Source organism: Agelaius tricolor, unplaced genomic scaffold, assembly GCF_023055355.1.
Source record: "Agelaius tricolor isolate 1412-34295 unplaced genomic scaffold, bAgeTri1.0.p SCAF_121, whole genome shotgun sequence".
NCBI lineage: Eukaryota > Metazoa > Chordata > Aves > Passeriformes > Icteridae > Agelaius > Agelaius tricolor.
Window position 1 is genome coordinate 53,836 of NW_027269381.1, and position 26,436 is coordinate 80,271.

Genomic DNA, 26,436 nt, shown 5'->3' on the forward strand with positions numbered 1-26,436 from the left:
CCAGCTCTGTCCCAGCTCTGTCCCGGCTCTGTCCCAGCTCTGTCCCAGCTCTGTCCCGGCTCTGTCCCGGCTCTGTCCCGGCTCTGTCCCAGCTCTGTCCCAGCTCTGTCCCGGCTCTGTCCCGGCTCTGTCCCAGCTCTGTCCCAGCTCTGTCCCGGCTCTGTCCCGGCTCTGTCCCGGGTCTGTCCCAGCTCTGTCCCGGCTCTGTCCCGGCTCTGTCCCGGCTCTGTCCCTGCTCTGTCCCGGCTCTGTCCCGGCTCTGTCCCGGCTCTGTCCCTGCTCTGTCCCGGCTCTGTCCCAGCTCTGTCCCGGCTCTGTCCCGGCTCTGTCCCGGCTCTGTCCCGGCTCTGTCCCTGCTCTGTCCCGGGTCTGTCCCAGCTCTGTCCCAGCTCTGTCCTGGGTCTGTCCCTGCTCTGTCCCAGCTCTGTCCCGGCTCTGTCCTGGGTCTGTCCCGGCTCTGTCCCGGCTCTGTCCCGGCTCTGTCCCGGCTCTGTCCCGGCTCTGTCCCAGCTCTGTCCCGGCTCTGTCCCGGCTCTGTCCCAGCTCTGTCCTGGGTCTGTCCCGGCTCTGTCCCGGCTCTGTCCCGGCTCTGTCCCAGCTCTGTCCTGGGTCTGTCCCTGCTCTGTCCCGGCTCTGTCCCGGCTCTGTCCCAGCTCTGTCCCGGCTCTGTCCCAGCTCTGTCCCGGCTCTGTCCCGGCTCTGTCCCGGCTCTGTCCCAGCTCTGTCCTGGGTCTGTCCCTGCTCTGTCCCGGCTCTGTCCCAGCTCTGTCCCAGCTCTGTCCCTGCTCTGTCCCGGCTCTGTCCCGGCTCTGTCCCAGCTCTGTCCCGGCTCTGTCCCAGCTCTGTCCCGGCTCTGTCCCGGCTCTGTCCCGGCTCTGTCCCAGCTCTGTCCTGGGTCTGTCCCTGCTCTGTCCCGGCTCTGTCCCGGCTCTGTCCCAGCTCTGTCCCGGCTCTGTCCCAGCTCTGTCCTGGCTCTGTCCCGGCTCTGTCCCTGCTCTGTCCCGGCTCTGTCCCGGGTTCTGTCCCGGGTCTGTCCTGGGTTCTGTCCCGGGTCTCTCCCGCTTCTCCAGGTGCAGGAGAAGCTGCAGCAGCAGCTGGGATTTGGGAGCGTTTTTCCAGGAGCCCCTCGTTAATCACAGCCCCGGCCGCAATTCCCGGCTGGAATTCCCGGCTGGAATTCCCGGCTGGAGCCAGAGCGGTTCCCCCTCATGAACCCCAGCAGTTCTGGGGCTGGGAGCTGGGAATTCCACCCGGGATGGAGGGGAAAAGCTGGGAATGTGCAGGGAGAGCTGGGAATTCCACCTGGAACCTCCTCAGGATGAGAGGAAAGCTGGGAATGGGCAGGGGGAGCTGGGAATTCCATCTGGGATGGAGGGGAAAGCTGGGAATGTGCAGGGGGAGCTGGGAATTCCACCTGGAACCTCCTCGGGATGGAGGGGAAAAGCTGGGAATGGGCAGGGAGAGCCGGGAATTCCACCTGGGATGAAGGAAAAGCTGGGAATGGGCAGGGGGAGCTGGGAATTCCATCTGGGATGAGGGGAAAAGTTGGGAATGGGCAGGAAGAGCTGGGAATTCCAGCTGGAACCTCCTTGGGATGGAGGGGAAAGCTGGGAATGTGCAGGGAGAGCCGGGAATTCCACCTGGAAACTTCTTGGGATGGAGGAAAAGCTGGGAATGTGCAGGGGGAGCCGGGAATTCCATTTGGAACCTCCTTGGGATGAGAGGAAAGCTGGGAATGGGCAGGGAGAGCCAGGAATTCCACCTGGGATGAGGGGAAAGCTGGGAATGGGCAGGGGGAGCCGGGAATTCCAGGAGATCCCAGAGCCCCTTCCAGGGCCTTTTCCAGGGGATTTCTGGGAGAGCTGCAGAGGGGTTTGGGATGCGGGGTGGGAAACAGGGAATGGCTTCCCATGGAAAACTGGGATTTTGGGATGGGATTCCCAGAGGATCCGGGGCTGCCCCAGGATCCCTGGAACATCCTGGCATAGCGGGGGCTGCCCCGTGGGAATGGGATCACCCCAAATGAGGCACTCTGGGATTCCATGGGATCTCTGGGAGCATCCCCCAGGCCGGGCTGGAGCGCTCTGGGAATTGTCCCTGTCCAGGCAATCCTGTGCTCGGAGCTGGGATGATCCGGGTCCAGCCTTCCCTGCCTCCCTCCCGCCGCCCATCCCGGAATTCCGGGATTGTCCCTGTCCAGGCAATCCCGTGCTCGGAGCTGGGATGATCCGGGTCCAGCCTTCCCTGCCTCCCTCCCGCCGCCCATCCCGGAATTCCGGGAGCCTCCGTGTCCCTGCTCTGCTCTGGGATCCTTCCCTGGGAAGGGAACCCCCCCCCCCCCCTCCAAAGCCCTGGGAAGCTGAGGGAAACTGAGGCACACGGGGCACGCAGCATTCCCAACCTCCATCCCTCAGGCTGGGCTGATCCCAGGGGATCTCGGCCTCCTGGGTTCCCATTCCCAGCACATTCCCAGCCCATTCCCCACTTCCCCATTCCCCATTTCCCCACATCCCTTTCCCATTTTCCCACATCCCATTTCCCAGTTCCCCACATCCCATAGCCCATATCCCATTTCCCAGTTCCCCACATCCCTTTTCCCCATATCCATTTCCCCATTTCCCAGTTCCCCATTCCCCATTTCCACACATCCCTTTCCCATTTTCCCACATCCCAATTCCCCATTCCCCATATCCCAGTTCCCCATTATCCTATATCCCCATATCCCATTTCCCCACATCCCAGTTCCCCATATCCCATTCCCCATATCTTGTTCCCCCCCCATATCCCGTTCCCCATATCCCATTCCCCATTCCCCACATCCCATTCCCCACATCCCATTTCCCACATCCGTTTCCCCACATCCCTTTTCCCATATCCCAGGCCCCATATCCTATATCCCCACATCCTTTTCCCCACATCCCATTTCCCCATATCCCATTCCCCATATCCCTTTCCCCACATCCCATTTCCCCATATCCCATTCATTTCCCCACATCCCATATCCCATATCCCATTCCCCATATCCTATATCCCCATATCCCATTCCCCATTTCCCCATACCCCATTTCCCCACGTCCCATTCCCCATATCCCGTTTCCCATATCCCATTTCCCATATCCCTTTTCCCATATCCCATATCCTATATCCCCATATCCCATTTCCCCACATCGGATTTCCCCACATCCCATTTCCCCACATCCCATTTCCCCCCATCCCATGTCCCCACATCCTGTTCCCCATATCCCATTTCCCCACATCCCAGTTCCCCAGTTCCCCACATCCCATTTGCCCGTCCCTTTTCCCCCAGTTCCCCCCATCCCATTTCCCCACATCCCATTTCCCCACATCCCATTTCCCCACACCTCCACATTCCATTTGCCCATCCCTTTTTCCCCATTTCCCCACATCCCAGTTCCCCAGTTGCCCACATCCCATTTCCCCACATCCCATACCCCACATCCCATTTCCCCATATCCCATATCCCATTCCCCATATCCTGTTCCCCATGTCCCATTCCCCATATCCCATTTCCCCATATCCCATTCATTTCCCCTCATCTCATTCCCCATATCCCATTTCCCCATTCCCCATATCCCATTTCCCCACATCCCATATCCCATATCCCATTCCCCCATATCCCATATCCCATTTCCCCATATCCCATTCCCCCATATCCCATATCCCATTTCCCCATATTCCATATCCCATATCCCATTCCCCATATCCCATTTCCCCACATCCCATTTCCCCATATCCCATTTCTCCACATCCCATATCCCATATCCCATTTCTCCACATCCCATATCCCATTTCCCCACATCCCATATCCCATTTCCCCACATCCCATTCCCCATTTCCCATTCCCCATATCCCATATCCCATTTCCCCACATCCCATTTCCCCATATCCCATTTCCCCACATCCCTTTCCCCATATCCCTTTTCCCATATCTCATTTCCCCACATCCCATTTCCCCATATCCCATTCCCCATATCCCATATCCCCATATCCCATTCCCCATATCCCATTTCCCCATTCCCCATATCCCATTTCCCCACATCCCATATCCCACATCCCATATCCCATATCCCATATCCCATTTCCCCACATCCCATTTCCCCACACCCCCACATCCCATTCCCCATTTCCCCATATCCCATTTCCCCATTCCCCATATCTCGTATCCCATTTCCCCACATCCCTTTTCCCCCAGTTCCCCCCATCCCATTTCCAGTTCCCCATCCTTTCCCGGCCTCCCCATTCCCGTTTTTCCCCCCCCTGCCCCACCATTTCCCCGGGCCAAATCCTCTCTGCGGAGGCCCGGAGCAGCCGGGGAGGCTCAGGAAAGAGCCGGGACCGATCCCAAATCCCCGCAATCAATCCGGGAGCCAGCGGAGCGGGATTAGGGCTCGCCGGGGGCCCGGGCGGGAACAGAGCCGGCATTGTAACCCGAGCTCATCCAGGGAAAACCGGGAAAGCGGCGGAGGGAGCCTGACCCCGGCATCCCGCGGGAGCCGGCAACGAGGAGCGAGTGAAGAATTCCAGAGGCGGCTTTGGCTTCCTGCTCCCGCCGCAGACGGACACGGGGGAGGCGGCGCGGGGCCGGCGCTTCCCAGCGCACCTGGAGCGGCCTCGGGAAGCGCCTGGAGAGCGGGCAGGGGGGCCAGGCGCCGGGGGGGGGGGGGGAAACCAGAAAATAACACCACCAAAAAAACGGGAAAAGCGGAAAAAATGGGATGGAAAAATGGAAAATAGCGGGGGCACAGCCGGCGTCGGCTGGGATGCGCCCCAGGGGTTTGGTTTTTGGGATGGGGATTTTTTTGGGATGCGATTCCCAGCTGGTAGGCATGGGCGAGGAGGGGGGGGAGCGCTGGCAGGGAATAAATCAGGGATCACAGGAGGGGTCACATGTGGTTCCCGGCAGGAATTGCAGGTGCGGGCCGGGAATGGCCGGGAGCAGCTGCTGATGGATCAGGTGGGAGCCTGGCAGCTCATTCCAGGGGCCGGGAATGGCCGGGGACTGGGAACGCTGGGGGCTGGGAGCCGGCAGGAGCGATGGATGGGGGCTGGGAGACACCGGGAACGGGGGCTGGGATTGGGAACGGGGGCTGGGAACTGGGAACGGGGGCTGGGAGCCACTGGGAATGATCAGGAACTGGGAATGGGGGCTGGGAGCTACTGGGAATGATCAGGAACTGGGAATGGGGGCTGGGATTGGGAATGGGGGCTGGGAGCCACTGGGAATGGGGGCTGGGAGTCACTGGGAATGGCCACGGACTGGGAATGGGGACTGGGAGCCACCAGGAATGGGGGCTGGGATTGGGAATGGGGGCTGGGAGCCACCAGGAATGGCCAGGAATTGGGAATGGGGGCTGGGAGTCACTGGGAATGGGGGCTAGGAATGGGGGCTGAGATTCACTGGGAATGGGGCCTGGGAGTCACTGGGAACAGTCAGGAATTAGGAATGGGGGCTGGGAGTCACTGGGAATGATCAGGAACTGGGAATGGAGGCTTGGATTCATTGGGAATGGTCAGGAATTGGGAACAGAGGCTGGGAGTCACCGGCAATGGCCAGGAATTGGGAATGGAGCCTGAGATTCACTGGGAATGGAGGCTGGGAGTCACTGGGAATGGTCAGGAACTGGGAATGGGGACTAGGATTCACTGGGAATGGTCAGGAATTGGGAATGGGAGCTGGAAGGGACTCCTGGAACCTTTGGGATGGACGGGATTTCGGGATTGTCCCATTCCATGGGCAGTGAGGGCTCCGCTATCCCGGGATGGTCCAGCCTGGCCTGGGACAATTCCAGGGGTGTCCATGGAATCCTGGAATGGTTTGGGACGTTCAGGATTTAGGGATAGGCAGGGATGGCTCCGTCTATCCCGGGATGCTCCAGCCTGGCCTGGGACAATTCCAGGGGTGTCCAGTGAACCCTGGAATGGTTTTGGCTGGAAGGGATTTTAGGGATTGTCCCATTTTCCAGAGGTGTCCATGGAATCCTGGAATGGTTTGGGATGGAAGGGATTTTAGGGATTGTCCCATTTTCCAGGGGTGTCCATGGAATCCTGGAATGGTTTGGGATGGAAGGGATTTTAGGGATTGTCCCATTTTCCAGGGGTGTCCATGGAATCCTGGAATGGTTTGGGACATTCAGGATTTAGGGATAGGCAGGGACGGCTCCGTCTCTCCCGGGATGCTCCAGCCTGGCCTGGGACAATTCTGGACTTGTCCAGGGAATCCTGGAATGGTTTGGGATGGGTGGGATTTTGGGATTGTCCCATTCCATGGGCAGGGACAACTCCCAGCAGCCCCGGATTCTCTGGGAATTCCATCCCAAAATCCCAGTATTCCATGGGAAGCCATTCCCTGGGTGCTGTCCCTGCATCCCAAACCCCTCTGTGTCTCTCCTGGAATGTGGAAGGGATTTTTGGGAATTCTGGCAGCTGGGGCAGCGTCACCTTCCCGGCACAACGGGATTGAGGAACACCTGGCCCCGTATCCCACCCCTGGCACCCCCACAGCCCTCCGGAGTGGGATTGTTGGGAATGCTTCTCCAGGAATTCCAGGCTGGAATCCCCATTCCCAGCTGGATTTCTGGGCTGGAATCCCCATTCCCAGCTGGAATTCCCATGCCTGTGGATGTGGGATGGAGACATGACCAGGATGGAATCCCCATTCCCAGCTGGATTTCCGGGCTGGAATCCCCATTCCCAACATTTCCCATCCCTGTGGATGTGGGCATCCCCATTCCCAGGATTTCCCATCCCTGTGGATGTGGGATGGGGACACAGCTGGGATGGAATCCCCATTCCCAGCTGGAATTCCCATCCTTGTGGAATCCCCATTCCCAACATTTCCCATCCCTGTGGATGTGGGAATCCCCATTCCCAGCTGGAATTCCCATCCCTGTGGATGTGGGATGGGGACACGGACAGGATGGAATCCCCATTCCCAACATTTCCCATCCCTGTGGATATGGGATGGGGACAGGGACAGGATGGAATCCCCATTCCCAACATTTCCCATACCTGTGGATGTGGGATGGGGACACAGCTGGGATGGGATCCCCATTCCCAGGATTTCCCATGCCTGTGGATGTGGGATGGGGACAGGGACAGGATGGAATCCCCATTCCCAGGATTTCCCATGCCTGTGGATGTGGGATGGGGACACGGACAGGATGGAATCCCCATTCCCAGCTGGATTTCCCATCCCTGTGGATGTGGGATGGGGACACGGACAGGATGGAATTCCCATCCCCAGGGATTTTCCAGCCCCAGCAATTCCTGGCTCTGGAGGGCTGGTGGCCCCGGGCAGCTCCATGGGGCCATTCCAGAGGCTGATTCCCGAGTCAATCCCACCGGATCTGCCCCGGGAGCTGGGAATGCGGCAGAATCCTCTCCCAGGCCCCTCCGGGCCGGCCACAATTCCCAGTTTGGAGCTTCCCCTTTCCCAGTTTGGGTCTGCTGGGCCCGCAGGGAAATAAATGGGGAGCAGCTCCCGGCCCCCGGAGCCAGCCCGGGATGGCCGCGGATCCCAAAATTCCTCCGCGGATCCCAAAATTCCTCCCCTGCTGCTGCTGCTGCTGCGGAGCCCTGGTGGGCCCCGGGCCCGAATTCCTGAATTCCTGAATTCCGGGAGCCGGGGCTGGCAGCGGGAGGGAGCCGCGGGCCCGGGGCCAATCCCGCGGGAGCCAAGGCCGGGACGTGCGGATCCAGGAGCCTCCGCTGATTTCATGGAGCAAAAATGTCCCGGAAAATCCCGGGCCAGGCCCCGGCGGGGGCAGGGATGGAGCCGGGAACGGTCCCGGGAATGATCCCGGGCTGGGATGGGGGAGCTGGGAAAGGGGGACGGGAGCTGGGAAAAGGGGACAGGAGCTGGGAAAAGGGGACGGGAGCTGGGAAAGGGGGACGGGAGCCCCTCGGGATCTGTGGGGTCAGGGAATGCTGCAATTCCCGTGGAATTCCCGGCTGGATCTGGAGCCTTTTCCCTGCTGAGCCTGGGGGGAGCAGCCGGGGCTGGGGAAGGCTGGGAACAGCAGGGAACAGCATCGAGGTGGGATTTTTGGAAATATTCCCCTGGAAAGGGCTGGAATTCTGGGCTGGGATCCCCCATTCCCAGCTGGAATTCTGGGCTGGGATCCCCCAAATTCTGGGCTGGGATCCCCCATTCCCAGCTGGAATTCTGGGTCGGGATCCCCCATTCCCAGCTGGAATTCTGGGCTGGGATCCCCATTCCCAGCTGGAATTCCGGGCTGGGATCCCCCATTCCCAGCTGGAATCATGGGCTGGGATCCCCCATTCCCAGCTGGAATTCTGGGTCGGGATCCCCCATTCCCAGCTGGAATTCCAGGCTGGGATCCCCCGTTCCCAGCTGGAATTCTGGGCTGGGATCCCCATTCCCAGCTGGAATTCTGGATTAGGATCCGCCATTCCCAGCTGGAATTCCCATCCCTGTGGGTGTGGGATGGGGACACGGCTGGGGGTGGATTTGGGAGGCTCCGGGGACTTTTCCAAGCTCAGCAATTCCCTGATTTTCTTCCCATGGACCCGACGTCCTTTTCCTGGGAATCCTCCTCCCTCTCCAGCTCTCCCCACATTCCCAGCCCTGCTCTGTGCCGCCGCCTTTGGATAATCCAGGGAAATCATTTGGGATCTGAGCCCATCCCAGTTCCTGATCCCAGTCCTATCTCAGTTCTGATCCTGATCCCAGAGCCTATCCCAGGGCCCATCCCAGTTCTGATCCCAATCCCATCCCAGTTCTGATCCCAATCCCAGGGCCCATCCCAGTTCTGATCCCAATCCCATCCCAGTTCTGATCCCAATCCCAGAGCCCATCCCAGTTCTGATCCCAATCCCAGAGCCCATCCCCGTTTTCCTCCCCCTCCTGCTGCCCCCCATTCCAGGCCTTTCCCTTGGCACAGGGATTTGGGAACATCCCGGATTTGGGAACATCCCGGATTTGGGAGCATCCCGGATTTGGGAGCATCCCGGATTTGGGAACATCCCATTGTCCTGGACCCCTCAGGGGGAGCTTTGGGCAGTGCTGGGGTTCATTTCCCCAGGATTTCCCAAATTCCTGGGTTTTACCTGCTCCTTCTGGCACAGGGAACGGTGCTGGTGGCTGGGAATAACCTGGGGGAAAGGGAAAAGGGAAAAGGGGAAAAGGGAAAGGGGAAAAGGAAAAAGGGGAAAGGGGAAAGGGGAAAAAGGAAAAGGAAAAAGGGGAAAAGGGGAAAAGGTGAAAAGGAAAAGGGAAAAGGGGAAAAGGAAAGGGAAGATGAAAAGAAGGGAAAAGGAAAAGGGGAAAAAAGGAAAGGAAGGAATTCCCTCAAGGATCATGACCCAGATTCCCGATTAATGACACAAATTCTGGATTTAATTAATTCCCACATCAACAACATGAAATTCCAGCATGTGATTGACAATTCCCAAAAAATGACAATTCCCAAAAAATGCAGCCCCTGCACCCCGCGCGCAGGGATCGGTGCCGGGATCAGTTCCGGGATCACTTCTGGGATCACTTCCAGGATCAGTTCTGGGATCAGTTCCAGGATAATTTCTGGGATCCGTTCTGGGATCAGTTCCAGGATAATTTCCGGGATCAGTTCCGGGATCGAGTGGGAAGCAGATCCAGGAGAGCCAAGCATTCCATGATTCTCCATGGATCCCAAGGCAGGAATTCCCAGGGATTCCCAAGTAGATCCGGGAGATCCAAGTGTTCCGTGAGCAGGAATCCTGGGACGGGGATTCCCAAGGATTTCCAGAGCGGATCCGGGAGATCCAAGTGTTCCACGGGCAGGAATCCTGGGATGGGGATTCCCAGGGGTTTCCAGAGCAGATCCGGGAGATCCAAGTGTTCCACGGGCAGGAATCCCGGGGTGGGGATTCCCAGCGATTCCCAGAGCGGATCCAGGAGATCCAAATGTTCCACAGGCAGGAATCTTGGGGCGGGGATTCCAGAGCAGATCCGGGAGATCCAAATGTTCCATGATCTGGAATTCCGGGGATTCCCAGAGCGGATCCAAGAGATCCAAGTGTTCCACAGGCAGGAATCCTGGGGCAGGGATTCCCAGGGATTCCCAGGTGGATCTGAGCAATCCAAATGTTCCGGGATCCAGGATCCCGGGGCAGGAATTCCCAAGGATTTTCAGAGATCCAAGTGTTCCATGATCCAGGATCCCAGGGCAGGAATTCCCAGAGTGGATCCCAGAGATCCAAGTGTTCAATGATCCAGGATCCCAAGGCAGGGATTCCCGAGGATTTTCAGAGATCCAAGTGTTCAATGATCCAGGATCCCGGGGCAGGGATTCCCAGGAATTCCCAGAGTGGATCCCAGAGATCCAAGTGTTCTGTGATCCCGGGGCAGGGATTCCCAAACATTTTCAGAGATCCAAGTGCTCCATGATCCAGGATCCCAGGGCAGGGATTCCCAGGAATTCCCGAGGATTTTCAGAGATCCAAGTGTTCCATGATCCAGAATCCCAGGGCAGGGATTCCCAGGAATTCCCAGAGTGGATCCCAGAGATCCAAGTGTTCAATGATCCAGGATCCCAGGGCAGGGATTCCCGAGGATTTTCAGAGATCCAAGTGTTCAATGATCCAGAATACCAGGGCAGGAATTCCCAGAGTGGATCCCAGAGATCCAAGTGTTCCGGGATCCCGGATCCCAGGGCAGGGATTCCGGAGGATTCCCGGAGCGGCTCCACATTCCCTGGATCTCCCGGAACCCCAGCGCGCGCTCCGTGTCCCACGGGATCCTCTGGAATGTCGGTGCCGCTCTTCCCGCAGGATCTGCCAGGAAAATGTCCCTGGATCCGGGAATCTTCCAGCGTGGCCTTCCCTGCAATTCCCGGCTGGGATTCCCGGCTGGAATTCCTGGCTGGAATTCCCGGCTGGAATTCCCGGCCTAGCTCCGGAGCTGTCCCGTCTTCCTGTCCCGGTCTTTGCTCTGTGGGAGGGAAAGGAGACGGGATCAAACCTGGAACGGGGAATCCTGGAATCCTCCCGGGATCCCTTCCCACGGAATCCATCCCAGATCCCCTGCCCAGCAGAACTCCCTGCACAGGAATCCTCCGGGATCCTTCCGCTGGGAATTCTGCTGGGATCCCTTCCCTGGGAATTCTGGGATCCCTTCCTCGGGAATTCTGGGATCCTTCCTCTGGGAATTCTGGGATCCTTCTGCTGGGAATCCTGCTGGGATCCCTTCCCCGGGAATTCTGGGATCCTTCCTCTGGGAATTCTGGGATCCTTCCGCTGGGAATCCTCCCGGGATCCCTGCCCTGGGAATTCTGGGATCCTTCCTCTGGGAATCCTGCTGGGATCCTTCCTCTGGGAATCCTGCTGGGATCCCTTCCTCTGGGAATCCTGCTGGGATCCTTCCTCTGGGAATCCTGCTGGGATCCTTCCTCTGGGAATCCTGCTGGGATCCCTTCCCCGGGAATTCTGGATCCTTCCTCTGGGAATCCTTCCTGAGATCCCTTTCCTGGGAATTCTGGGATCCTTCCTCTGGGAATTCTCCTGAGATCCCTTCCCAGGGATCCTTTCCCAGGGAATCCTCCAGGATCCTTCCTCTTGGAATTCTGCTGGGATCCTTCCTCTGGGAATTCTCCCTGGATCCCTTACTTGGGAATTCTGGGATCCTTCCTCTGGGAATTCTCCCAGGATCCCTGCACAGGAATTCTGGGATCCCTTCCTGGGGAATTCTCCTGAGACCCCCTTCCTGGGAATTCTGGGATCCCTTCCTTGGGAATTCTCCCAGGGATCCTTTCCTGGGAATTCTGGGATAATTCCTCTGGGAATCCTGCTGGGATCCCTTCCCTGGGAATTCTGGGATCCTTCCTCTGGGAATTCTCCCTGGATCGCTGCCCAGAAATTCTGGGATCCCTTCCTCGGGAATTCTCCCAGGGAACCTTTCCTGGGAATTCTGGGATCCTTCCTCTGGGAATTCTCCCAGGGATCTTTTCCCAGGGAATCCTCCCGAGATCCCTTCCCAGAGAATCCTCCTGGGATCCCTTCCCTGGGAATCCTCCCTGGATCCTTTCCCAGGGAATCTTCCCAGGATTGCCCAGAGCTGTCCCTGATCCCTGCTCTGTTCCCAATACAGACCCAGTGCCCCCAGTATAGCCCCAGTATAGCCCCAGTATAGCCCCAGTATAGCCCCAGTATAGCCCCAGTATAACCCCAGTATAACCCCAGTATGGCCCCAGTATAGCCCCAGTATAACCCCAGTATAACCCCAGTATAGCCCCAGTATAGCCCCAGTATAGCCCCAGTATAGCCCCAGTATAGCCCCAGTATAGCCCCAGTATAGCCCCAGTATAACCCCAGTATAGCCCCAGTATAACCCCAGTATAGCCCCAGTATAGCCCCAGTATAACCCCAGTATGGCCCCAGTATAGCCCCAGTATAGCCCCAGTATAGCCCCAGTATAACCCCAGTATAACCCCAGTATAACCCCAGTATAGCCCCAGTATAACCCCAGTATAGCCCCAGTATAGCCCCAGTATAGCCCCAGTATAACCCCAGTATAGCCCCAGTATAGCCCCAGTATAACCCCAGTATAACCCCAGTATAGCCCCAGTATAACCCCAGTATAGCCCCAGTATAGCCCCAGTATAGCCCCAGTATAACCCCAGTATAGCCCCAGTATAGCCCCAGTATAGCCCCAGTATAACCCCAGTATAACCCCAGTATAACCCCAGTATAGCCCCAGTATAGCCCCAGTATAACCCCAGTATAACCCAGTATAACCCCAGTATAGCCCCAGTATAGCCCCAGTATAGCCCCAGTATAGCCCCAGTATAACCCCAGTATAGCCCCAGTATAGCCCCAGTATAACCCCAGTATAGCCCCAGTATAGCCCCAGTATAGCCCCAGTATAACCCCAGTATAGCCCCAGTATAGCCCCAGTATAGCCCCAGTATCCCCCACTCCTCCTTGTCATCCCCATTTTTTAGGATCCAGTTCCCATTTCCTGCCTCATCCCAAACCTTTCCCCATTTCCCATCCCCATTTTTTGTGATCCCATTTCCCATCCCCGTTTTTGGGATCCCATCCCCTTTTCCCATCTCCATTATTTGTGATCCCATCCCCATTTCCCATCCCCATTTTTTCTAATCCCATCCCCATTTTTTGGGATCCCATCCCCGTTTCCCATCCCCGTTTTTGTGATCCCATCCCCATTTCCCATCTCCATTTTTTCTAATCCCATTCCCGTTTTTTGGGATCCCATCCCCATTTCCCATCCCCGTTTTTTGGGATCCCATCCCAATTTCCCATCCCCGTTTTTTGGGATCCCATCCCCATTTCCCATTCCTGGTTTTTGGGATCCCATCCCCATTTTCCATCCCCATTTTTTGGGATCCCATCCCCCTTTCCCATCCCCGTTTCTTGGGATCCCATCCCCCTTTCCCATTCCCGTTTTTGGGATCCCATCCCCCTTTCCCATCCCCGTTCTCTGGGATCCCATTCCCGTTTTCCATTCCCTCCCCCGGCCCTCCCCCGGTTTCCATGCCCGCACGTGCGGCTCCGGCTCTCCCTTTGTTCCCGGGGGTGGGAAGGGGAGGGAAAAGGGGGAATTCTGCTCCGATTTCCCAGATGTTGGAGCCCCGGCAGCTCGGGGCCGTCTGGAGCGGAAACGGGGATTGGGAAAATCCCGCAGCGGCAGCGGCAGCGGCAGCCGCACTTTTCCCTCCCTCCCTCCGGCCGCAATTCGGGATTCGGGAACGCATTGGGAAAGGGGAAAAGCGGGAACGGCTCAGGGAAAGCTCCCGGCTCCGGGGTGATTCGGGAATCTCATGGAATTGCTGCTCCCTCTGCCTAAAACCGGGATTTTTCCATGAAAAACCTGGATTGGGGTGGTCCAGCCTTAAAGAGCAAAAGCGGGAATGGCTCAGGGAAGCTCCCGGCTCCGGGGTGATTCGGGAATCTCGGGGAAGTCCCGTTCCCTGTGCCTAAATCCGGGGTTTTTCCATGGAAAACCTGGATTTGAGTGATCTCATCCTGGGGAAAAGTGGGAATGGCTCAAGGAAGCTCCCGGCTCTGGGGTTCTTTGGGAATCTCCTGGAATTGCTGCTCCCTGTGCCTAAATCTGGGATTTTTCCATGGAAAACCTGGATTGGGGTGATCTCATCCTGGGGAAAAGTGGGAATGGCTCAGGGAAGCTCCTGGGTCTGGGTGATTCGGGAATCTCCTGGAATTGCTGCTCCCTGTGCCTAAATCTGGGGTTTTTCCATGGAAAACCTGGATTGGGATGGTCCCGCCCTGGGGAACGGCTCAGGGAAGCTCCCGGCTCTGGGGTTCTTTGGGAATCTCCTGGAATTGCTGCTCCTTATGCTTAAATCCGGGATTTTTCCATGAAAAACCTGGATTTGGTTCCATCCCACCCTGGGGAAAAGTGGGAATGGCTCAGGGAAGTCTCCAGCTCTGGGTGATTCGGGAATCTCCTGGAATTGCTGCTCCCTGTGCCTAAATCTGGGATTTTTCCATGGAAAACCTGGATGTGGGTCCAGCCCTGAGGGGGAAAAGCGGGAACGGCTCAGGGAAGCTCCCGGCTCCGGCTCTGGGGTTCTTTGGGAATCTCCTGGAAATCCTGCTCCCTGTGCCTAAATCGGGGATTTTCCATGGAAAACCTGGATTTGAGTGACCTCATCCTGTGGAAAAGCGGGAACGGGCTCAGGGAAACTCCCAGCCCTGGGGTTCTTTGGGAATCTCCTGGAATTGCTGCTCCCTGTGCTTAAATCTGGGATTTTTCCATGGAAAACCTCGATTGGGGTGATCTCATCCTGGGGAAAAGTGGGAATGGCTCAGGGAAGCTCCTGGCTCTGGGTGATTCGGGAATCTCCTGGAATTGCTGCTCCCTGTGCCTAAATCTGGGGTTTTCCATGGAAAACCTGGATGCGGGTCCAGCCCTGAGGGGGAAAAGCAGGAACGGCTCAGGGAAGCTCCCGGCTCTGGGGTTCTTTGGGAATCTCCTGGAATTGCTGCTCCTTATGCTGAAATCGGGGATTTTTCCATGAAAAACCTGGATTGGGGTGATCTCATCCTGGGGAAAAGTGGGAATGGCTCAGGGAAGCTCCCGGCTCCGGGGTTCTTTGGGAATCTCGGGGAAATCCCGTTCCCTGTGCTTAAATCTGGGATTTTTTTCCATGGAAAACCTGGATTGGGGTGATCCCGTCCTGGGGAAAAGCGGGAACGGCTCAGGGAAGCTCCCGGCTCTGGGGTTCTTTGGGAATCTCCTGGAATTGCTGCTCCTTGTACCTAAATCCGGGATTTTTCCATGGAAATTCTTTCCTTGGGATGCAGTGCTGGGGTTTTCCCTGGGATTTCCCCTTTCCCAGCATTTCCTATTTCCTGGGGTTTCCCTTTCCCAGCATTTCCCAAATCCCCCCCTGGATCCTGAGGACATTCCAGAGGGGAATTCCTTTATCCCGAATCCCTTCCATATCCCAATTCCCTCCCTGGACCCCAATTCCCTCTGAGAGCATTCCAGAGGGAAATTCCTTCATCCCAAACCCCCTCCGGATCCCGAATCCCCCCTGGATCCTGAGAAGATTCCAGAGGGGAATTCCTTTATCCCAAATCCCCTCTGGATCCCGAATCTCTTCTGGATCCTGAGATTCCAGAGGGAAATTCCTTTATCCCAAATCCCTTCCATATCCCAATTCCCCCCTGGATCCCAATTCCCTCTGAGAGCATTCCAGACAGGAATTCCTTCATCCCAAACCCCCTCTGGATCCCAAATCCCCTCTGGATCCCAATTCTCCTCTGGATCCTGAGATTCCAGAGGGGAATTCCTTTTTCCCAAATCCTCTCTGGATCCCAATTCCCTCCCTGGACCCCAATTCCCTCTGAGAGCATTCCAGACAGGAATTCCTTTATCCCAAACCCCCTCCGGATCCTGAATCCCCTCTGGATCCCAATTCCCTCTGGATCCCAATATCCTGGATCCCAAATCCCCCCTGGATCCCAATTCCCCCCTGGATCCTGAGGAGATTCCAGAGGGGAATTCCTTTATCCCAAATCCCTTCCATATCCCAATTCCCCCCTGGATCCCAATCCCCACTGAGGGCATTCCAGAGGGAAATTCCTTTATCCCAAACCCCCTCCGGATCCTGAATCCCCTCTGGATCCTGAGATTCCAGAAGGGAATTCCTTTATCCCAAATCCCCTCTGGATCCCAAATCCCCCTTGGATCCTGAGATTCCAGAGGCGAAATTCCTTTATCCCAAATCCCCTCTGGACCGCAATTCCCCCCTGGATCCCAATTCCCTCTGGATCCCAATATCCTAGATCCCAATATCCTGGATCCCAAATCCCCCCTGGATCCCAATTCCCCCCTGGATCCTGAGGAGATTCCAGAGGGGAAATTCCTTTATCCCAAATCCCCTCTGGATCCCGAATCCCCTCTGGATCCCAATTCCCCTCCGGATCCCAAATCCCCTCTCCCATCTCGTCTTTCCCCATGGAAGGGGCCGGGATCCCGAGGATCCCAATGATCCCGAGGATCCCGAGGATCTCAGAGTCGTTCCCACCTTTCCTGTTCTCCCACCTCGGTCGCTCCCTGATCCTGGGAAAACCTCTCTGGGTCCCAGGTCTCTGCTGGCTCCCGGAATTCCAGCCCGGAATTCCCTTGGCACTGCTGGGATCTGGGAATCCCTTTTACCACCAAATCCCAATTTTCTGGGAGGTCGGGAACACCGGGGCCTCTCTCCCCATTTGGGAATTCCAAGGAATTCCTGCCACAACCCCCACCCAGATTATCCCAAATGAATTTGTACAAATGATCCCAAATTATCCCGTTTAACCCTGGGATTCTGGCTGGGAAACCGCCCTGGATATTATCCCAAATTAATTTGTACAAATCATCCCAAATTAATTTGTACAAATCATCCCAAATTAATTTGTACAAATGATCCCAAATTATCCCATTTAACCCTGGGATTCTGGCTGGACCTGGACCAGCTTTTCCCGAGCTTTCCTGGGATTTGGGATCGGCCCCAAAATCCCTGGGATGTTCTCAGGTCCCAAATTCCCCCCCCGCCAGAATTCCAGAATTCCCCCTCAGCTCAGCCCATCCGGATTTTCCTGTTCCTTTTCCTGGGAACGGGGAATGGCCCTGGGATCAGCCCCCTTGGGCAGACACAGTTTGGGATTTTTGGGATGGGAAAGGATTTTAGGGGGGATTTTTTGGGATTTGTGGGGCAGGAGAGGATTTTTTTGGGGACAGGAGGAGGATTTTAGGAATCCTTGGGATGGGAAAAGGATTTGAGGGAGGATTTTTTGAGGGACAGGAGAAGGATTTTAGGGAGAAGATTTTTCGGGATTCTTGGAACGGGAACAGGATTTTAGGGAGTTTTTGTTTGTGTTTTTTTTTTTTAAATTTTGGGGACAGAAGGAGGATTTTAGGGTGAATTGAGGATGGGAAGAGGATTTTAGGGTGAATTGTTCGGGCAGGGTGGATTTTAGGGAGCCGATCCCACACTTTGGGAAGCCTCCTGCTCCCACCTGGAATCCTGGAACGCTTGGGGTTGGGAAGGGCCCTAAATCCCACCCCATTCCCATGGGATCAGCTGTTCCCATCCACGGAAAAGCCGGATTAGGGATGGGAATGGGAGCTCTGGGATGATCCCGAGGGATTTGGGGCAGGAATGGCAGCCCTGGGATGATCCCGAGGGTGGGAATGGGAGCCCTGGGATGATCCCGAGGGATTTGGGGCAGGAATGGCAGCCCTGGGATGATCCCGAGGGTGGGAATGGGAGCCCTGGGATGATCCCGAGGGATTTGGGAATGGCAGCCCTGGGATGATCCCGAGGGATTTGGGAATGGCAGCCCTGGGATGATCCCAAGGATGGGAATGGCAGCCCTGGGATGATCCCGAGGGATTTGGGGCAGGAATGGCAGCCCTGGGATGATCCCGAGGGATTTGGGAATGGCAGCCCTGGGATGATCCCAGCCCCGGAGCCGTTCCCATCCCGCCATTCCCGAGGGTCTGGGTCTCATTTCCTCGGCCTTGTCCGACTCCCCGGGGATCAAAGGGCGGGGGGGGGGGGGGGGGTTCCCTTCACACCCCATAAACCCCAAATCCACGGGAACGCGTCCCGAAAAAACCCGGCACGGATCGGGAACGGCGGCTCCAGCCCCGATGCCAGCCCCGATTCCAGCCCTGATTCCAGCCCCGATTCCAGCCCCAATTCCAGCCCCAATTCCAGCCCCGATTTCAGCCCCAAATCCAGCCCTGATTCCAGCCCCAAATCCAGTTCTGATTCCAGTTTTTATTCCAGCCCCAAATCCAGCTCTAATTCCAGTTCTGATTCCAATTCTAATTCTAATTTCAGCCCCAATTCCAGTTCTAATTCCAATTCTAATTCCAGCCCAAACTCCCGTTCTGATTCCAGTTCAAATTCCAGCCCCAATTCCAGTTCTAATTCCAGTTCCAATTCCAGCCCCAATTCCAGCCCTGATTCCAGCCCTGATTCCAGCCCCAAATCCAGTTCTAATTCCAGTTCTAATTCCAGCCCTGATTCCAGCTCCAATCCCAGTTCCAATTCCAGCCCCAATTCCAATTCTAGTCCCAGCCCCAATTCCAGTTCTAATCCCAGCCCCAATTCCATCCCCAATCCCAGCCCCCATTCCAGTTCCAATTCCAGCCCCAATTCCAGGTGCAATGAGATTTTGTAGGAATTGATGGAGGAACGAAGGATGGGAATTGTTTGGACTGGTGGCGAATCGAGGCTGGGAATTTATGGGAGTTTTTAAATTAAGGTTGAGGATTGATTGGGATTGATCCGGAATTAATGCTGCAATCCATGGGCATCGGTGAAAAATTGGTGGTGGGAATTACTGGGATTGATGGAAGGGTGGGAATTGGTGGGGATTGACCCAAAATTAGGGATGGGAGTTTATAGGGATTGATCCAAAATCAGGGATGGGAGTTTGTAGGAATTGATCCAGAATCAGGGATGGGAGTTTGTAGGAATTGATCCAAAATCAGGGATGGGAGTTTGTAGGAATTGATCCAAAATCAGGGATGGGAGTTTGTAGGAATTGATCCAAAATCAGGGATGGGAATTATTGGGATGGATGGAAAATTGAGGATGGGGATTTGTAGGAATTGATCCAAACTGATGATGGGATTTTATAGGGATTGATCCAAAATCAGGGATGGGATTTTATAGGAATTGATCCAAAATCAGGGATGGGAGTTTGTAGGAATTGATCCAAAATTAGGGATGGGAATTATTGGGATGGATGGAAAATTAGGGATGGGGATTTGTAGGAATTGTTCCATACTGATGATGGGATTTTATAGGAATTGATCCAGAATCAGGGATGGGATTTTATAGGAATTGACCCAAAATCAGGGATGGGAGTTTATAGGAATTGATCCAGAATCAGGGATGGGAGTTTGTAGGAATTGACCCAAAATTAGGGATGGGAATTATTGGGATGGATGGAAAATTGAGGATGGGGATTTGTAGTAATTGGTCCCTGGGAATGTCCTGGGAGAATCCCGGGGCAGGGGAAGGAGTCCCTGCCCATGGAGTGCTCCGGGCCTGGAGAAATCCCCAGGAATGCTGGGATGGCAGTGGATTTAGGGCCCTTCCTGGGCAGCGTGTTCCCAGATCCCAGAGCCTTGGAAGGGCTGGAATCAGCTGGGATTACCTTTTTCCCACATTTCCTTTACCCAAATTCCCCTTTTACCAAATTCCCCTTTTCCCAAATTCCCCTTTTCCCAAATCCCCTTTTTCCCCAAGTTCCCTTTTCCCCCAATTTCCCCTCTTCCCAAATTACCGTTTTCCCAAATTCCCTTTTCCCATATTCCCCTTTTCCCCCAAATTCCGCTTTCCCCAAATTCCCTTTTTCCCTAATTCTCCCAAATCCCCTTTTCCCCAAATTCCCCTTTTCCCAAATTCCCCTTTTCCCCCAAATCCCCTTTTCCCAAATCCCCTTTTCCCCAAATTCCCCTTTTCCCAAATCCCCTTTTTCCCCAGTTCCCTTTTTCCCCAAATTCCCTCATTCCCAAACCCCGGAGCTGTCAGGCTTTGGGAATGATTTGGGTGGAAAACCCCGGAGTTTGGTGATGCCCAAATCCTTCCCGAGGATTTTTCCATTCCCTCTGGGTTATCTGGGATCAGCCTGGATCCCAATCCTGCCCCTCTGCCCTTGGAATGGCCCCGTTCCCTGCGGGGAATTTGGGGAATTTGGGATGTGGCAGGAAAATCCCACTGGATTTTCCCTGCTCCACCTGCAGGGAAATCCCAAAATCCCAGGAATCGGGAGAGGAGAGGGAATCCCAAAATCCCAAAATCCGGGGAATCGGGAGAGGAGAGGGAACCCCAAAATCCAGGGAGTCGGGAGAGGAGAGGGAATCCCAAAATCCGGGAATTGGGAGAGGAGAGGGAATCCCAAAATCCCAAAATCCAGGAAATTGGGAGAGGAGAGGGAATCCCAAAATCTCGAAATCCGGGGAATTTGGAGAGGAGAGGAAATCCCAAAATCCGGGGAATCAGGAGAGGAGAGGGAATCCCAAAATCCCAAAATCCAGGGAATTGGGAGAGGAGAGGGAATCCCAAAATCCGGGGAACTGGGGGAACTGGGATGGCCAGGGCGGCTCCCAGTGCCTCCGGGAGCTGGGAAACTGGGATCCATGGCACTGGGAAACTGGGAGCACTGGGATTGGGAACTGGGAGCACTGGGATTGGGAACTGGGAGTGCCGGCACTCAGGGACTGGGATCCCCGTTATGGAGTTACTGGGAGCACTGGGATCCCTGTTATGGAGTTACTGGGAGCACTGGGATCCCCTGTACGGAGTTACTGGGAGCACTGGGATCCCTGTACGGAGTTACTGGGAGCACTGGGATCCCTGTACGGAGTTACTGGGAGCACTGGGATCCCTGTACGGAGTTACTGGGAGCACTGGGATCCCCTGTACGGAGTTACTGGGAGCACTGGGATCCCCGTTATGGAGTTACTGGGAGCACTGGGATCCCCGTTATGGAGTTACTGGGAGCACTGGGATCCCTGTACGGAGTTACTGGGAGCACTGGGATCCCCGTTATGGAGTTACTGGGAGCACTGGGATCCCCTGTACGGAGTTACTGGGAGCACTGGGATCCCCGTTATGGAGTTACTGGGAGCACTGGGATCCCCTGTATGGAGTTACTGGGAGCACTGGGATCCCTGTACGGAGTTACTGGGAGCACTGGGATCCCGTTATGGAGTTACTGGGAGCACTGGGATCCCCTGTACGGAGTTACTGGGAGCACTGGGATCCCCGTTATGGAGTTACTGGGAGCACTGGGATCCCCGTTATGGAGTTACTGGGAGCACTGGGATCCCTGTACGGAGTTACTGGGAGCACTGGGATCCCCGTTATGGAGTTACTGGGAGCACTGGGATCCCCTGTACGGAGTTACTGGGAGCACTGGGATCCCTGTACGGAGTTACTGGGAGCACTGGGATCCCCTGTATGGAGTTACTGGGAGCACTGGGATCCCTGTATGGAGTTACTGGGAGCACTGGGATCCCCGTTATGGAGTTACTGGGAGCACTGGGAGCCGATCCCAATTCCCAGTTCCCTGTCCCGGTCTCTTCCCGCTTTTCCAGGGCCCTTCCCGGTGTCCATTCCCAGCTCCTCTCCTGTCCCTCTGCCCCTGGCTCCAGGGAGGATTTTCCCTGGATTTTTCCTGGATTTTCCATGGATTTTCCATGGATTTTCCATGGATTTTCCCTGGATTTTGTATGGATTTTCCATGGATTTTAGAGCTGCCTCCATCAGGCTCTGCTGTGCCTGCAGCTCCAGGCCATTCCCATCCCAAATCCCTCGGGATCATCCCAGGGCTGCCATTCCCACCCTCGGGATCATCCCAGGGCTGCCATTCCCGCCCCAAATCCCTCGGGATCATCTCAGAGCTCCCATTCCCGCCCCTAATCCGGCTTTTCCGTGGATGGGAACAGCTGATCCCGTGGGAATGGGGTGGGATTTCGGGCCCTTCCCAACCCCAAGCGTTCCAGGATTCCAGGTGGGAGCAGGAGGCTTCCCAAAGTGTGGGATCGGCTCCCTAAAATCCACCCTGCCCGAACAATTCACCCTAAAATCCTCTGCCCATCCTATAAGTCCCTAAAATCCTCCTTCTGTCCCCAAAATTAAAAAAAAAAAAAACACAAACAAAAACTCCCTAAAATCCTGTTCCCGTTCCAAGAATCCCGAAAATCTTCTCCCTAAAATCCTTCTCCGGTCCCTCAAAAAATCCTCCCTCAAATCCTTCCCCATCCCAAAGATTCCTAAAATCCTCCTCCTGTCCCCAAAAATCTTCTCCTAACCCTAACCCTAACCCTCTGCCCGTGGCTCCAGAGAGGATTTTCCATGGATTTTCCATGGATTTTCCCTGGATTTTTCCTGGATTTTCCCTTGATTTTCCATGGATTTTTCCTGGATTTTCCCTGGATTTTCTCTGGATTTTCCCTTGATTTTCCATGGATTTTCCACAGATTTTCCCTGGATTTTCCCTTGATTTTCCCTTGATTTTCCCTGGATTTTCCCTGGCTTTTCCATGGATTTTCGAGCCGCCTCCGTCAGGCTCTGCTGTGGCTGCAGCTCCAGGCGGGAGCTCCCTGGCATTCCCACTCATCCCATCCCTTCCTGTGATCCCAGGAGTGGGCAAACACTGGGATAAACCCGGGAAACGCTGGGATGAACCCCGGAATTGCTGGGATAAACCTGGGAATCGCTGGGGTAAACTGGGAATCACTGGGATAAACCCAGGAATTGCTGGGGTAAAACTGGGAATCTCTGGGATAAACCCAGGAATTGCTGGGATAAACCTGGGAATTGCTGGGATAAACCTGGGAATCGCTGGGATAAACCTGGGAATTGCTGGGGTAAAACTGGGAATCGCTGGGATAAACCTGGGAATTGCTGGGGTAAAACTGGGAATCGCTGGGATAAACCCAGGAATTGCTGGGGTAAAACTGGGAATCTCTGGGATAAACCCAGGAATTGCTGGGGTAAACACAGGAATCAGCGGGATAAAGCCGGAAATTGCTGGGATAAACCTGGGAATTGCTGGGATAAACTGGGATAAACCTGGGAATCAGTGGGATAAACTGGGAATCATTGGGATAAACTGGGAATCATTGGGATAAATCGGGAATCACCGTTTTTTTGGGGAGCGCCACAGGTGATGTCGTCATTCCAAGTGTGGATCCCAAATCCCAGTTCCCCTCATCCCCATGGGATTCATTCCCGAATTCCCAGTCCCCATTCCCTGAGTCCCTACAGGATTCATCCCCGAATTCCCAGTCCCCATTCCCTTCATCCCCATGGGATTCATTCCCGAATTCCCAGTCCCCATTCCCCTCATCCCCATGGGATTCATTCCCGAATTCCCAGTCCCCATTCCCCTCATCCCCACGGGATTCATTCCCGAATTCCCAGTCCCCATTCCCCTCATCCCCATGGGATTCATTCCCAAATTCCCAGTCCCCATTCCCTTCATCCCCATGGGATTCATTCCCAAATTCCCAGTCCCCATTCCCCTCATCCCCACGGGATTCATTCCCGAATTCCCAGTCCCCATTCCCTGAATCCCCACAGGATTCATTCCTGAATTCCCAGGACACAATTCCCTGCCTCTCCCTGCTCCTCCGAGTGGAACAAACAGAATTTTCACCTGGATAAACCCGGGAATCTCAGCTTTTCCAGGAAATCCCACACGGGGATTTCGTCATTCCCAGCCCAAATCCCAAATCCTGGTGCCCATCCCCTTCATTCCCTCAGCATTCCCGAATCCCAGGGCTCAGTTCCCTTCATTCCCTCGGCATTCCCGAATCCCGGGACACAATTCCCCGCATCCCTGCGGGATTCATTCCCGAATTCCGGGCCACCTTTCCCGCTATCCCAGTCCCCATTCCCTGCATCCCAAACCCTCCCGGCCTCACCATTTTCCTCTGGGCTGCTGAGGCAGAAGGTCCCGATCCCGAGAGCCCCCATTCCCAAATCCCAATGCCCATTCCCAGTATCCCAGACCCCATTCCCTGCATCCCAAACCCTCCCAAACTCGCCATTCGCCGCTGGTTGCTGAGGCAGGTGCGGATCTGCCGGGGCTGGGCACCCCAGGATTCCCAAATCCCAATCCCCATTCCCTCTATCCCTGCGGCATTCCCGCTATCCCAGACCCCATTCCTGCTATCCCAGACCCCATTCCTGTTATCCCAGACCCCACTATCCCCGTTATTCCCGGTATTTCTGGCACCACTCACCATTCTGTGCTGGTTGCTGAGGCAGAAGGTGCGGATCTGCCAGGGCTGGGCACCCCATGGTTCCCAAATCCCAAATCCCCATTCCCTCTATCCCTGCAGCATTCCCACTATCCCAGACCCCATTCCTGTTATCCCAGACCCCGTTATCCCCGCTATTCCCGGCATCCCCGCTCACCGTTTTCCTCTGGTTGCTGAGGCAGAAGGTGCGGATCTGCCGGGGCTGGGCATCCCGGGATTCCCAAATCCCAAATCCCAATCCCCGTTCCCTCTCTCCCTGCGGCATTCCCGCTATCCCAGACCCCATTCCTGTTATCCCAGACCCCATTCCTGTTATCACAGACCCCATTCCTGTTATCTCAGACCCCACTATTCCCGTTATTCCCGGCATCGCCGCTCACCGTTTTCCTCTGGTTGCTGAGGCAGAAGGTGCAGATCTGCCGGGACTGGGAATCCTGGGAGCCCCCATTCCCAAATCCCGCTGTCCCGCACCCCGTTATTCCCACTATTCCCACTCTCCCCACTCTCTCCGCTATTCCCGGCACCGCCGCTCACCATTTTGCGCTGGTTGCTGAGGCAGAAGGTGCAGATCTGCCGGGACTGGGCATCCCCCACTATCCCGCACCCCATTCCCGCTATCCCGCACCCCGTTATTCCCACTCTCCCCACTCTCCCCACTCTCTCCGCTACCCCCGGCACCGCCGCTCACCATTTTGCGCTGGTTGCTGAGGCAGAAGGTGCAGATCTGCCGGGGCTGCTGGCTGCTCTCGCTCTCCCGGCCGGTTGGGGACGCGGCCCCGGCCGTGCAGAACGCGGCCGCCGCCGCCGCCGCCGCCGCCGCCGCCGCCGCCGAGGCCGGCGCTGGCGCCCCGTGGCACGGCTGCCCGCCGCCGCCCGCCTCGCCCAGCAGCAGCACGTTGCCCAGGTGCGAGATGTAGCTGGAGGCGAGGCGCAGCGTCTCGATCTTGGAGAGTTTCCTGTCGGCCGGCTCGGTGGGGATCAGCGTGCGCAGCGCCGTGAACGCCGTGTTCACCGAGTTGGTGCGGTCCCGCTCGCGGGCGTTCGCCGTGTGCCGCTGCCGCGGCTCCCGCGCCAGCCTCCCGCGGCTCTTGCCGGGCCGCCGCTTGCCGCCCTTGATGCCGAACGCGTCGGCCTCCAGGTGGAAGGGCTTCTCCTCGGAGCCCGAGCTCTCGCTGTTCTCCTCGTCCTCGGACAGCGCGCTGATCTCGGGGTACAGGAAGCGCCCCGGCGCCGAGCGCAGCATGGCGAAGGACATGGCTGGGAACGCCGCCGGAGGAGCTCAGCTCCGGCCGCTCATGGCTCTCGCCGGTCCGCCTGAGGGGCTCTTATCCCGCCTCTGTCCCCGGTTTTGGGGTTTTTGTCCCGCTTTTATCCCGCTTTTATGCCGGTTTTTAGGGGTTCTACCGCGCTCTCTGAGGTCTCGTCCGGGTTTTACCCCGGTGGCCGCGGGGTTTGATCGCGGGTTTATCCCGGGTTTGCGGGTTTTTAGCCCGGTTTGGCGGTGTTGGGGGGGGGGGGGGGGTTTATCCCGGTTTATTCCCGGTTTTCGGGCTCGCCGCCGCTCCCGGCGCACGTGCGCATCCTCCGGGAGCCGCGGGCTGGAATTGCGGGATTTTATAGCGGCGGGAATGGGCGGCCCGGCCCCTCCTCCGGGCCCGGCTTCCTTGGAAAAGGAGCCTTTGGAAAGGGGAGCCCCAGGCCCGGCCTACCTGAGCTCACCCTCCAGGCCGGGTTTAACCCCTTCGCCGCATGCCCGGGCACCTCGCCGCTCCTTCCCTCGCTGTTCCTGTCGCCCCCCCAACCTGTTTTCCCCAGAAATTCCCTTTGCTCCGAACCCAAAGTTCACCGGAGCTGCCGTGGGGGGCGGCTCTGGGATCCCTCTGGAATTCCCCACTCCCGGGATTCGCCGCTCCTTTCCCGGTTTTCCCCAGAAATTCCCTTTGCTCCCAACCCCAAAGTTCACCGGAGCTGCCGTGGGGGGGCTCTGGGATCCCTCTGGAATTCCGGGAGCGCCCGGAGCCGAGGGAATTCGCTCAGCTCTGGGATCCCTCTGGAATTCCGGGAGCCCCCGGAGCCGAGGGAATTCGCTGCCCGCCCCCCCCAGGACATTCCCGGTGATCCCGAGATCCCCGAGGATTCCCGGAGGATTTTCC

At 56.5% G+C, this 26,436-nt stretch overlaps 2 protein-coding genes across 7 annotated transcripts in view; one reads left to right on the top strand and one right to left on the bottom strand.

Moving 5' to 3' along the window:
* Window positions 1-26,436, top strand: part of BOP1 (BOP1 ribosomal biogenesis factor) — a 97,360-nt gene that overhangs the window by 47,734 nt on the left and 23,190 nt on the right. The gene's annotated exons all lie outside the window — the stretch shown is intronic.
* Window positions 9,036-25,821, bottom strand: SCX (scleraxis bHLH transcription factor). 2 transcript variants are annotated; one of them, XR_011677835.1, is made up of 2 exons: window positions 13,523-13,808; window positions 9,036-10,951 (listed from the first exon to the last, which is right to left on the bottom strand). XR_011677835.1 is itself a non-coding variant. In XM_071420033.1 (2 exons), exons 1-2 carry the CDS (start codon window positions 25,536-25,538, stop codon window positions 10,910-10,912), a joined length of 609 nt encoding a protein of 202 aa, XP_071276134.1. In that variant the 5' UTR covers window positions 25,539-25,821; the 3' UTR covers window positions 9,036-10,909. The 2 variants fall into 2 exon arrangements, 1 of the variants encoding a protein (XP_071276134.1); XM_071420033.1 differs by lacking the exon at window positions 13,523-13,808 and adding an exon at window positions 24,972-25,821.